Source organism: Histomonas meleagridis (assembly GCF_020186115.1).
Source record: "Histomonas meleagridis strain 2922-C6/04-10x chromosome Unknown contig_16, whole genome shotgun sequence".
In the NCBI taxonomy this organism is placed as follows: Eukaryota; Parabasalia; order Tritrichomonadida; family Dientamoebidae; genus Histomonas; species Histomonas meleagridis.
In genome coordinates, this window is record NW_027150781.1 from 1,083,726 (window position 1) to 1,096,572 (window position 12,847).

General features: G+C 26.4%; 3 protein-coding genes across 3 annotated transcripts; 1 reads left to right on the forward strand and 2 right to left on the reverse strand.

Annotated features, from left to right (window-relative positions):
* Positions 1–2,486: 2,486 nt before the first annotated feature.
* Positions 2,487–3,023, reverse strand: GO595_002199 (putative ADP-ribosylation factor; the record flags this gene model as incomplete). Its single annotated transcript, XM_067915083.1, has 1 exon — positions 2,487–3,023. One exon carries the CDS (start codon positions 3,021–3,023, stop codon positions 2,487–2,489), a length of 537 nt encoding a protein of 178 aa, XP_067777885.1.
* A 2,306-nt stretch (positions 3,024–5,329) lies between these two features.
* On the reverse strand, positions 5,330–8,356 carry GO595_002200 (structural maintenance of chromosomes protein 5; the record flags this gene model as incomplete). The annotated part of the gene is made up of 1 exon (XM_067915084.1): positions 5,330–8,356. The coding sequence occupies one exon, from the start codon at positions 8,354–8,356 to the stop codon at positions 5,330–5,332; it is 3,027 nt and encodes a 1,008-aa protein (XP_067777886.1).
* Positions 8,357–11,870: 3,514 nt separating this feature from the next.
* GO595_002201 (uncharacterized protein) lies at positions 11,871–12,557 on the forward strand (the record flags this gene model as incomplete). The annotated part of the gene is made up of 1 exon (XM_067915085.1): positions 11,871–12,557. The coding sequence occupies one exon, from the start codon at positions 11,871–11,873 to the stop codon at positions 12,555–12,557; it is 687 nt and encodes a 228-aa protein (XP_067777887.1).
* Positions 12,558–12,847: the final 290 nt, after the last annotated feature.

Below are 12,847 nucleotides of genomic sequence, written 5' to 3' on the forward strand. Positions count from 1 at the left end.
GTTAATCATACATATAATTCAACATAATATTCAAAATGACGAAGTTATATCGCATTGTGTTGAAAAATCCATTCAATGTATTGATTCCATTCTTAAAAGTGAAGAATATACCATAATTCTTTTACCATATATCTTACCAACATTAGCAGAAATTCTTTTTTTATCTTTACCATTTTGTTTTTCTGAGAATATGCCTGTTTCTGGTAATCGTTATAAACTTATTCATCTCATTCCATCATTATTTTTACATATTGCAATGGCATATCCAGCATCATTCAAAAAAGTGCCGTTTCAGTCACTTTTGCATTATTTCTATCGTTTTCCAGATCGAAAATCTGATTTATCACCGCCGTATGAATTTTTATTAAAATATCCCGAATATTCATATACAGATCAGTTTGCGCATTCTATATCAGCACTTGTTAATAGTTTTGTTTTATTATATCAATTATCAGTTGTTAATGATAATTTAAGTATTAACATTATCTTAACAACACTTATTAAATTTTGTAGTGGGTCACGAAATAATGAAACTTCTACATTACGACAACTATATAATACATCATTATATCCAATGTATGAACCAATTTTTTCACTTTATCAAAAGTTATTATCAGAAGGACATCAATGTTCAATATCATTATATTTATTAATTTCCAATTATAATTATTCCGATTTATTTAATAAATTTGAAAAGAAATTTAATTTAAGTTCAACAATACCTTATAATCTTAAGTTTTATCCTGAGATTCAATCAATCACATTGATAAATTCGAATACGATAGATAACATAACTTCAATTTTCGATGTAATTCGTTTAACTGATGGATTTTTATTACTTGATGATTTCAAATTAGCTAATATAATAAATAATACACATTTCGCATTATTTTTGACTAAATATTTAGTAAGTTTAATGAAATCTGGTAATCCGCTTTTAGATATTCGAATGGCGGTACCATTTGCGAAGCTTTCACTTGATTATATGAAATTACATTTAAAAATGAGACCTCCTAAATCACAAGCTGCATTAGGAATGAATATTCTCTTTGTCTTAAGTTTATATAATAACATAATATTATCAGCGCCACCACTTTTAGATAAAAAACAATATATAACACCAATCATAGCCGAAATTTATATTATACGAAAAGAATTTGCTCGAATTGTATCGAAATATTCGCCTTATTTCTTTGTCACCGGATTTTTACAAGTTAAAACTCGTTGTATATCATTGTTAGATCCACTTTTGTTTTTGCTTTCTGATGTTTTATGGTATACACCCGATATTAAAAACTTACATGAAATATCACAAAGTTTAAAGGAATTTCTTCCACAATTACTTTTGACTGGATCAATATTATTATTTAATGTGATCAAAAACATTTTATATTATTTAGGTCATGATATCACTGATATCATTCAAACATTATATAATATATATCAAAATGATAATAACAAAGATAAACAAACTCAAAGCATAATCCAAATTCGAATCCTTGCATTGTTATCATATTTATCTTCATCACCTGAAATTAAATTAACAATTTTAAATCATAAAAATATATCAGAATTTGTTAAACTTGCATTAAGTAATATCTCTACTCAAGTTGCATCTGAGAAAATGATTTGGTTTGCATGTGATTTCTTATTAAACTTAACATCGCCAAGTTTAACACTTAATCCGTCATTTGATTTTGAATATCGATGTGCAACTGAATGTATTCCTTATGATTGCATTGGACAATTTGTAACGACTATCACTAATTTCTTGAAAGAAAATTATACAAAAGCTTCAATTGTAACTATTAACTCTGTTCTAAATCTTTTGCGATATTCCGCCGAAAACTTTTTTATAATTCAAGCAATAAGAGATTTAAAAATCGAATTACATATTCAAGACTTTTTAGATACGGAACTTGTGAATAATGATGACTTTATTGCTGTGTATGTCGAATTCGCTTTAATTATTGCACAAGCAGATAATATGTTTTGTAGATCAATGATTGGTTATGATATTGATAATACTATTTTGGATAATGAAAACTTAATGAGAGCTGAAAGAATCTCTGATTTGAAGTTACAAATACAACAAAGTTGTTATTATGAGCCATCATATAAATTATCGTCAATACAAAGATATTGCGCAAGTAAGTCAAGTTTATGTATGCATGGAAAGTTTAAGAAAGTCGATTCGCCTTTACTGCCACATATGAATTTAAATTACTTAAAGGAGTTAACTGAAAGTGATTTCGGTGAAGTGTGTCAAATTCCTGTGTTTATGTTCTAAAAGTTGAATAAACATTAATATTTACTAGTTTTTTAGATGAAAACATATACTTAATAAGGAAAAAAAAGATCTTTTTAAGAAAAAAAATTGTAATAAAATCTGCCGATAAGGAAATTGAATGCAGAACGATGGTTTTAAAGTCAAAATTTGACGTGATTAATCACTTAAATTTATAAATGTTAATCAAATTCAAATTTTATTGATTGATATGCTCAACGAGCCAATCTAATCCTTCACGTAATCCACCTTCGTTGTATACTGACGTGGCTTGAACTTTCCATGGACGATCTTTAATTGTGTTGAGACATAACTTGTTCTCAATTTCATCCGGAGAAAGTGCGTTTGGAAGATCTTGCTTGTTTGCAAGAACAAGCAACGGTAAATTCTTTGATTCTTTTTTCTCTAAAATATATTGAAAAAGATGTTCACGTGCTTCATCAAATTCACCAGTATAATTTTCATGAGAGTCTACTACAAATATAATTCCTTTTGAAGATTGAATGTAATGGTACCAAAGAGGAGGAATTCTGCATTCTCCTCCAACGTCCCAAATTTCTAAGTTAATACCTTTATGATCAATTGACTCAACATTAAACCCAATTGTTGGAATTACTGTTATTATTTCGCCAAGTGCAAGTTTATATAAAATTGATGTCTTTCCTGCATATGGAAGTGATAACATTATGATCTTTGTTTTTTTGTTCCCAAACAAGCAACTCAAGTACGAGCCCATTATAATTTTGGTGTCTCTAAACTTCCATCTGACCAATTTCACATTTTTTTGTAAACGTGTCAAATAAACGGTTATGATCGCATACATGGTTGGTGGTTCAAATGAAGAAAGTTTCTTTTACCCACAGGTTTAAAAAAAAGCGTTGTTGGACAAGATATCATGAAGATAATGAATTAGTAGAAGAAATCATAAAAGCATTTGACAATGGTGTTAAATTAATCGATATTCAAAATCAAACAGATATTCTTTCATACGTTTTATCAAGATGGAAGAAAAAGTATCAAGAAGACAAAAGTTATCGCCCTGGAAAACAATATGGCGCTTGGAGAAGAAGATTTACCCAAGAGCAAGAGGAAGCTATTAAATCTCAGATTTTATGAGAACACAATATATTCTTCCAGGATTAGTTATTAAGAGAAAACAACTTTGTAATTTATTTTTGAAATTACGGAAATCATTTGATCCAAATAGGGAAGATATTAATATACCTTTTTCATATCATTTTGTGAGTAATTTCTGTAAAAGAAACAATCTATCATTAAGGAACATGAGAAAGAAGAAGTAGATGAATTCATACGACTTTACTTACAGGCCATTACAAATTATGACAGCGATGATATCATCAATATGGATAAAATTTCATGGAACTATGTTTTCATGAGAAACCAAGTATTATCTATAGAAAGACTTTTTATAGGAAGAAGTTTATACACAACTTCCTGATGATTACAGGAGGAGCTTTATTGTTATAGCAACTATATCAAGGGATGGAACAAAATTTCCACCAGTATTTATCCAGAATGGAAAAACGAATCAACATTTCGATGGCACGACATCAAATCCAAGTAAATATTAAATCCTTCATTCAAATGGAGGAAACACATCTGAGGCGTGCATGATAAAATACTTAAAATTACTGCGCAAGTGGAAAGGAAAATAAATATTTACTTATATGTGAAGTATCAATAAATTCGAATAAATTTCAAATATATATTTAAATCATCAAATTAAATTAAAAAACAAATTTAACATTAGTTTCGATATATTTATTAGTAACAAGAAAATCAAAAAGTTCTTTATTGCCTGAGAATTTAGTAATATTTATTGATTTTATTGAAATTGAAGATTTTTCAAGAAAAATATTGAACAATGAACATGTTCCCAGTTTCAATTGATTCTTTAATAATGTTTTCATTGATTTTCATTCCATTTTCTAATAAAAATGATAAAATTTCATAATTATTAAATAAAATACATTTAACTCCTAAATTTTCTAAATTATTCATTTCTTCAATTTTGTTTTCATAAAGATAATGAAATATTTCATTTTGATGAAATTCAATTGATGCTTCATATGCATTTTTAAATGATGAATGATTTTGTTCGCATAAATGAATAATTTCTTCATTTCCTCCTGCAATTGCATATTTACCTGTATTATTTACATTTGCATTATTCATAAGTAAATATTTAAAACATCTAACTGAAGAAAAAAATGCTGCATAATCAATTAATGCGACATTTTTTCTATTTAGAAATGAAATTGATTTGATAATAACAACTCATCATTATTTTTCTCAAGAAAATATTTTGTTTCTTTTGTATTAAAAGAAAGAAGAAATTTAATTATAAAATTAAAATTTTATGATTACCATTATCTATTTTTTCATTTTCTTTCATTTCTAATTTTTGTAAGTTTTCAAAACATACTTGATAATAATAAATAATTCTACAAACAATAAAATTAAATGAATATGAAAATGTATTAGAAATATAAGGAAATGAGGATTCAACGGATTCAATGATATTGTCTTCATTTAAATTAAATATAATGTTTACAAGAGATTGTAATATTTGAAGATTTCCTTTATAAATATTTTTTGGTTGACTTCGAAACCCACTCATAAACAAAATTAGCTTTTAAGTAATCCGACCAGATATATATTGAATATAATCGTTCATCGATTGTTTTCTGAGCTTTATTTCAAAAGTGATCTTGACTTCGAATAACGTGTTTTTAACGTGCATTATTCAATTTTTAAGTTTTTTTCTCGAGAATGTAATTATTTATAAGTCACTTGTTTCAACACCTCAAAATGGAAATGGCTTTGTCATTAAGACAGAAAAATTTATGAAATGATATTGTAAAATATGATACATTTTATTTTCTTTTGTCAATCATATTTGCTTTATCAAAATATTTCTAAATACAAAGCTATGAATAAAAAAAATGAAAATAACAGAAAATAAAAAATTATTAATATTTTTATCAAACAGAAGTTGATCAACTTTTTAAAATTCTGCATTTAGCTATCGAAAGTTATTGGCATACTTAAGTCATTATCTACAAAAGGACCATTCATTACCACAAGCACAGTTACACCATCCAACAAATCCAATTCTGGTAACAACTTTGGAGTTACTAAAAAGTATTGTGATGCTTGATTTTTTCTTATTGCGTAACTCATCACTTGTGAGAAAGTATTTCTATCATTTACCTCATCCATTCCCTGATTAATTTCGTCCACGACTCTAAAAGGGAATTTTGTACAATCTTGTAAAGCCAACAAATACATCAAGGTCGTGACACTTTTTTCGCCTCCACTTTGTCTTGACGATGACAATATATTCAATTTTGAAACCTTATTGAAAGCCACCAACAAATTCAATTTGTACGTTTCCAGTTTTTCTTTGACGTCATAATCCAAGTGAACTTCACCTCTATAACCGCACGAATTCATTAATTCAGTGAAAGAATTTGAAATCAAATTTATGTCATTTGAAACGACTTGTTTCCAATTTGTAAATCTTTTATCTAATTCGATTAAGTTATCTTCGGATTTCTTTTGTAATTCTTCTAATTTTGCTTTTGTTTCATTTCTTTTGTTTTCAGCTTGTGCAAATCGTTGAGCTATAGTTGGGTCAATATGAGCAATTGCTGCATAACGCGCTTTATAATTAGCTAATTCTGACTTTAATATATCTAAATCGCCAGGTAAAGTTGCCATCATTTCTTTATTTTCGGGGGTTAATTCACATTTTTCTTTTGCTTCATTTTGTCTTTTCTTTTGTTCTCTTTCGAGTTCTTCTTTTTTATTATTTAATTCTAATATTAATCTTTCTTGTTCCGCATATTTTTGATTTTCTTCTTCTAATTGTTCTTGTAATTCCATAAGCCGCGAGTTAATTTTCTGTTCATTAAATAATGCTTTATCTAATTCTTTTGTATCATTTATTATTTGTTGTAATTTATTACCTAATTCTTTACATATTTTTGCTTTATTCTTTATATATATTTGTAACTTATTTTGATATTCTTCTAATAACTGTGGATCTTTATCTATTTCTTTCTTAAGTTGTTTAATCTTCAATTTAATTTGATCTAATTTATTACGTAATGTTAAATTATTTTGTATTTTATCTTTAATCTCTTGAATTTGTCGTGTTACTTCTGATAATTCATCTTTAATATTACGTGAATGTAAATTGATATCATTTAATTCCTTTTTAATTTTCTTTATTTTTAATTCGATTTTTTCTTTTTCCTCAATTAAATTCTTTTCATTATCTTTTTGATTAACTATACTACGCCATATATTACTTTGTCTAATTGGCGTAGATATAATTGTATATGTATTACCTTGTCGTGACTTATACATAATATAAAATAAATCATCAATGAAATATCGATTAATTCCATACTTTGGAAAGATTTCTTTTTGTAACATTTCTATCGATTGTCTACATTTATTACCTTTACCAACAGGAATTCGATCTAATTTTGCAATGTTACATAACATTTTCTTTACGGGATATGGTGCTTCAAATAATTCATCAGCATAATTTGTAAATCCATATTCACTTAAGTTTGGACATTGTGATAATTGTGATTGACTTTGTTGTACATCTTCTGCATTCGATAAATTAATTCCATCGATTTTATTTTGTTTTGTATATGCAAAGATTGTATTAAAGTCACGTGTTTTCTCTGCTAAAAATGATAATAAATATTGGTTCTCTACAATCATTTGAATGATATTCGCATTTCGTGGCTCACTAAATTGTAATTCAATACATATTGGTCCATATACATTACCTTCGAATTGATTCTTATGATCTTCAATATATTGATATAATTGGATTTCATTATTTCGCCCTAAATTCTTTTGTAAATGTCGAATTAATTGATTTTTCTCATCTTCGAAACTTTTAATTCGTTTGTTGATTTCTTTCATTTTGTTTTCTCTCTTAGAAATCCGTAAATTACATGAACTAATTTGTTGTGAGGTTTCACTTTCATTAAGTTTTAATTGATTATGTTTCTTTTGTAATTCTTTTCGTTGGTTATCAAGTTCTTTAACATTTTCTTGTGAGTCTGGAATTTGTGATTTTTGTTCAAGAATAGTTTGAAGTTGTTCAAGTTTCTTATTACGTTGTTGTTGTTCATCTTTAAATGTTGATAACTTCGCTTTAATTCCTTGTAACTTATTTTCGTTTTGAAACATTTGTTGTGATAATTTAATTACAATTGATTTCGTGTTTTGAAACGCTTCTTTGTATTTAATTGTTCCCCCTTTTTCTCCTTTGAGCCTTTCGATTTCATCTGTAAGTGGCGAAAGTTCTTTTTTCGTTTTCTTATAAATGCCAATCTCTTTTCGGAGTTGTTGATGAACTTCGCGATATTCTTGATGAACATTTTGATATATAACCCATGGAATTTTCTTCTCGTATTTTTCAATGTTCGCTTTGCATTCTTCAATTTGTCGATATCGAACAACATCATTATGCATACGTTCAACTTCCGATTGATATATTTGTAAGTTGTTTTGAAGATCATTGATCTTTTGTGTGATGTCTTTTTGTGATTGAAAATCTCGTAAAAGTGATTGATATTCAGAATATGCTTGGATATTAATGGCTTGCTCTGTAGCAGATAACAATTGCGTGGGTTTAAGTGTGGAGAATTCTTTGACACGCTCTTGTGGTAAAAACATACATAAATTATCTAATTGAATATGAAGTGCTTGAATACGTTGTAAAACATCGGCATTGGTGGTTTGCTTCCATTTCCCATCAGGAAATTTGATTCGCCATTGAGTTGAATTATCTGATGAAATTCTTCGACATACCCAAAATGGTGGATCAGCTGTCAAAAGAATTTTAATAATGGCTTCTTTACATGAATGTCGAATAAATCCTGTAATTTTATTGGATCGTGCTAATAGACTTGGTGATGCACCTAATCCGAGACCTATCGCACATATAATTGATGATTTACCAGAACCATTTGGACCAATAATAAGATTTAAACCAGGACTTGGAAAAATCGTCATTTTTTCAAAAGTCATGAAATTTTTTAGTTTAATACATTGAATTGATCCTTCTGAAAATTTATTCGAAACATCAGCAAAAATCGGAGGCGGTTTTTCTTTTCTTTGGGATTGAGTTGGACTCGTTCTTTTCATTTTGTTGGGTCCAACAGAATGCCATAAATTAGAACTATTCAAAACACTATGACATATTCCATTTTCCATTAAAAATTATGTACTTTACACGTATCGTCAAATCTGTGAATTCACATGGTCAAGGCATTTTCATATAACATTTCTTAAAAAAATGGAAAGGAACCAAAAAAGAAATCCTAAAAAGAATGATACAAAGGTCGAATTTGATCCAGCTTCAAGAAAGCGTTTTTTACTAACAATAAAAAATCATTCAAAAATTAAAGCAAAACAAAAGAAAAAATTTGAAAAAGAAGCATTAGCTAAAGCAAGAGCTGAACTACGTCAAAAGCACAAACAAGAAAGACAAGAATTTTTGGATCAATTAGTAAATGAAAGAGGTACAACAATTGATAGACTTCCACTTTTTGCTGACAATTACAAAAATCAAATTACAATGGCAGAAGTTGACGCATCTAAACCAACAGAAGTTAAACTTTCTGTTGTAGATGTTGATAAAAAACCAGAAATTCCGACAGATGAATAATTTATTATCAATAAATTTTTTTAAATATAAACAGTTTTAAAATCTTTTTTGTTATTCTTAGTTGATCATAATTTTTGTTTAAAACTATCAAATTTTAAGATGTGTTTTTATAAATCTTATAACAATTTTCTTTTATATTTCCATAATTACTTGTGCTAACGACAATAAAACAATTTATTGAAGTAAATTTTAAATGATCTCTATACAAATAATGCTCTAATAAAGAATCTAGTTTCAATAAATATCTGGTCAGTTGGCGTTCTTAATTTTTTGTTTCAGGGTTCATTTTAGTATAAAATAATTATTTTATAAAAATGCAAAGCCCTCACAAAGGAAGAAATTGGGAAGTTCTTGTAATGATTCAAAGAATTATTTTTGGTCTAAATAAGGAAAATATTTCTAAATCAATACTTTCAATAATCGATATATTTAATGAAAATTATTCATATTCTTTTAATCTGGTTATATCTCAAATAATATATACTTCATTTGTTGATCAAATAAATGACATTCACAATATTTTTAATTTTATGAAGGAGTTCGATACATATCAAGAAAGATGTAAAATCAAATATAAAATATTTGATGTTTTTTCTCGTTTTCTTAAAGTCGAATTTATTTGTGAAAAAAATTATCTATTAAATGAAATGATCAAATGTGGTTTTACTAAACCAGATTTTTTCTATATCGATAGCCCATATTTTGCGCACATTTCAAACAAAAAAATCGACCTATTATATTTTACTGGTAAATTTGATTTTTTCTATGATAATTATATGAAACTTAAAGAAAATGATTGGGAACTTCATAAGAAATATATTGAAGATGGAGTTAATACGAATGAAATTGCAACAATAATTCGAAATGATGAAATAGATAAACTTCAAGAAATGTCATCACAACCAAATTTTGATTTTAATCAAACAATTGAACCTTCACTTTATGAAAGATGTTCATTTATTAATGAAGAGGATGTTACATTAATTGATTATGCAGCATTTTTTTCTTCAGTTAAATGTTTTAAATATTTACTTATGAATGGTGCAAAAGTCGAAAATACAGGTAAATATGCAATTGCAGGAGGAAATGAAGAAATCATTCATTTATGTGAACAAAATAATTCATCATTTGAAGAAGCATATGAGACAGCAATTGAATTCCAACGTAATGATATCTTTAAATATATTTATGAAAATAAAATAGGTAAAATTAATAATCTAGAAGAATTAGGCACTGTATGTGTTTTAAATCATAACTATGAAATTTTTGTATTTTTAGAAAAAGAGGGAATGAAAATCAATGATTCGATTATTAAAGAATCAGCACTTATTGGCAATATATTTCTTCTTAAATCTTTTCTTAATAAAAATCAAATCCCAAATGGTATGTTAGTTTTTTCAACAATATCAGGAAATATTGAACTTGTTGAATATATTTTAAAACAAGAAGGTATCGATATTAATGAAAAAGATATTTATATCTAGGAATTGAAATTTATTTTAATAATTTGATATCTTAAATTAATTTTTGAAAATTGTTTAAATTATTTAGAACATCACTTATTAATGCTTCATATAATGGTGATTTAAAAATAGTTAAATTACTTCTCGGACAAAAAGGAATTGATATTAATGTTAAAGATATTTATTTCTTTTGTTTAAGATAAGTTTTAATAATTTAATGTTCCAAAATAATATTTGGAATTTATACAAAATATTTAATACAGCATTTATTGAAGCATCTTATAATGGTCACACTGAAATAATGAAAATACTTCTTAAACAAGAAGGAATTGATATGAATGAAAAAAATGTTTATCAACTTTATTTAAAATTTATTTTAATATTTTAACACTCCATAATAAGTTTTGGAAATTATACAAAATATATGAAACACCACTTTTTTGCTCATCTCAAAATGGTTATATTGAAGCAGTTAAATTACTTCTTGAACAAGAAGGAATTGATATTAATGCTCAAGATATTTATTTATTTTATTTAATATTTATTTTAATAATTTTGGATTACAAAATAATATTCGAAAATTATTTAAATTATTTATGACAGCACTTATTAGAGCATCTGAAGAAGGTTATATAGAAATAGTCAAATTACTTCTTAAACAAGAAGGAATTGATATTAATGCTAAAGATATTTATTTGTTTTATTTAAAATTTATTTTGATAATTTAATGTTTCAAAATAATATTCGAAAATTATTTAAATTATTTATGACAGCACTTATGTATGCATCTGAAAAGGGTTATACAGAAATAGTTAAATTACTTCTTGAACAAGAAGGAATTGATATTAATGCTAAAGATATTTATTTGTTTTATTTAGAATTTATTTTAATAATTTCTTATTTCAAAATAATATTTGGAAATTATTTAAATTATTTTGGACAGCACTTATGTATGCATCTGAAGAAGGTCATACAGAAATAGTTAAATTACTTCTTGAACAAGAAGGAATTGATATTAATGCTAAAAATATTTATTTGTTTTATTTAGAATTTATTTTAATAATTTCTTATTTCAAAATAATATTTGGAAATTATTTAAATTATTTTACACAGCACTTATTATAGCATCTGATAATGGTTATACAGAAATAGTAGATTTACTATATACAGAAAAAAAAATGAAATATTAAATACAAAAATATAAATAAGCAATAAAAAAAATATTTTGTTATTTGAATTCAATTAGAATTATTTCAATAACCAGAGTTACATATGTAGCGATAACTTTTTGTAAAATTTAATAGAATTTAAATAAGTATGGATACACAAGTATATTCAAAAAACATTGGACCGTTTAGACATCTTATATAAACGGGTTCCAATATTCCGCCTAAAAATGAGTGATTTTGGCTCGAGACATAAGCTTTCCCGAAGTCATTCCAAGAGGATCAAAGGGGAAAGTGATTCTACTTTTCTTCATCTTACTCGAGCCAAACCCATCTACGTACCCAAATCGATTACCTTTACTCGTGATTCGACACCACGAACCCAACAAGCTTTTCTTGTTGAAAATAGCTGGATAACTTTAAGCGATTCACTTTCTCATTTAATTTCCCATGAAAGTGCCATGATTAATGAATATCATGCACAACATATTTTCCCACCACCTGCAGATACATCAGTTGAAGCATTTCTCCAACACTTTGAACGTGATTCTATTAATCTTGATGATCTAGAGCAATGTGAAATGCTTAAAGCATTTTGCATATCATTTTCATCAATGTTTTCACAACATGTTCCATATTTCTTATTATATGAAAAAGAAATGACTTATAGTGAACTCATCAAACAAGACCCTATCAGAAACTCGCCTGCTATTTTTTTGTTAAGATTTTTTTACTTTTTGCCAACAATGCTTAAGTCAGAAAAACCCGATTCAGAGCCATCAAAGCGTTTCCAAGAATACTTAAAACTAATGGTCGACTTCGCAACAAAGAATGCTGACCTGTATTTTGTTATGCCGGAACAACAGTCACAAATGAAATCGAACTCGAAGATCACTCTTGTTTTGAACAAAGCATAAATATTATATTAAATACCAAAATATATTTAATTTGTGTTGGTAAATATCTAAAAAAATTTTAACGAGTTTTAAATTTGTGTTATGTTAATGGAAAATAATATTTTGTTTTTTTAAGAATTTTTAAACATGATTAAAATTTATTCGAGTAAATGCATATTGTTTAAGTAATGTTTATAATTATCATTTTTCATAGTTTCTTTTTGATGAAAACCTTTTATCATATATGTTAAAAACTCAAACAACAACAAATACTTTACAACTAACAAGTTATGCTCTAATGTTTTCATTAA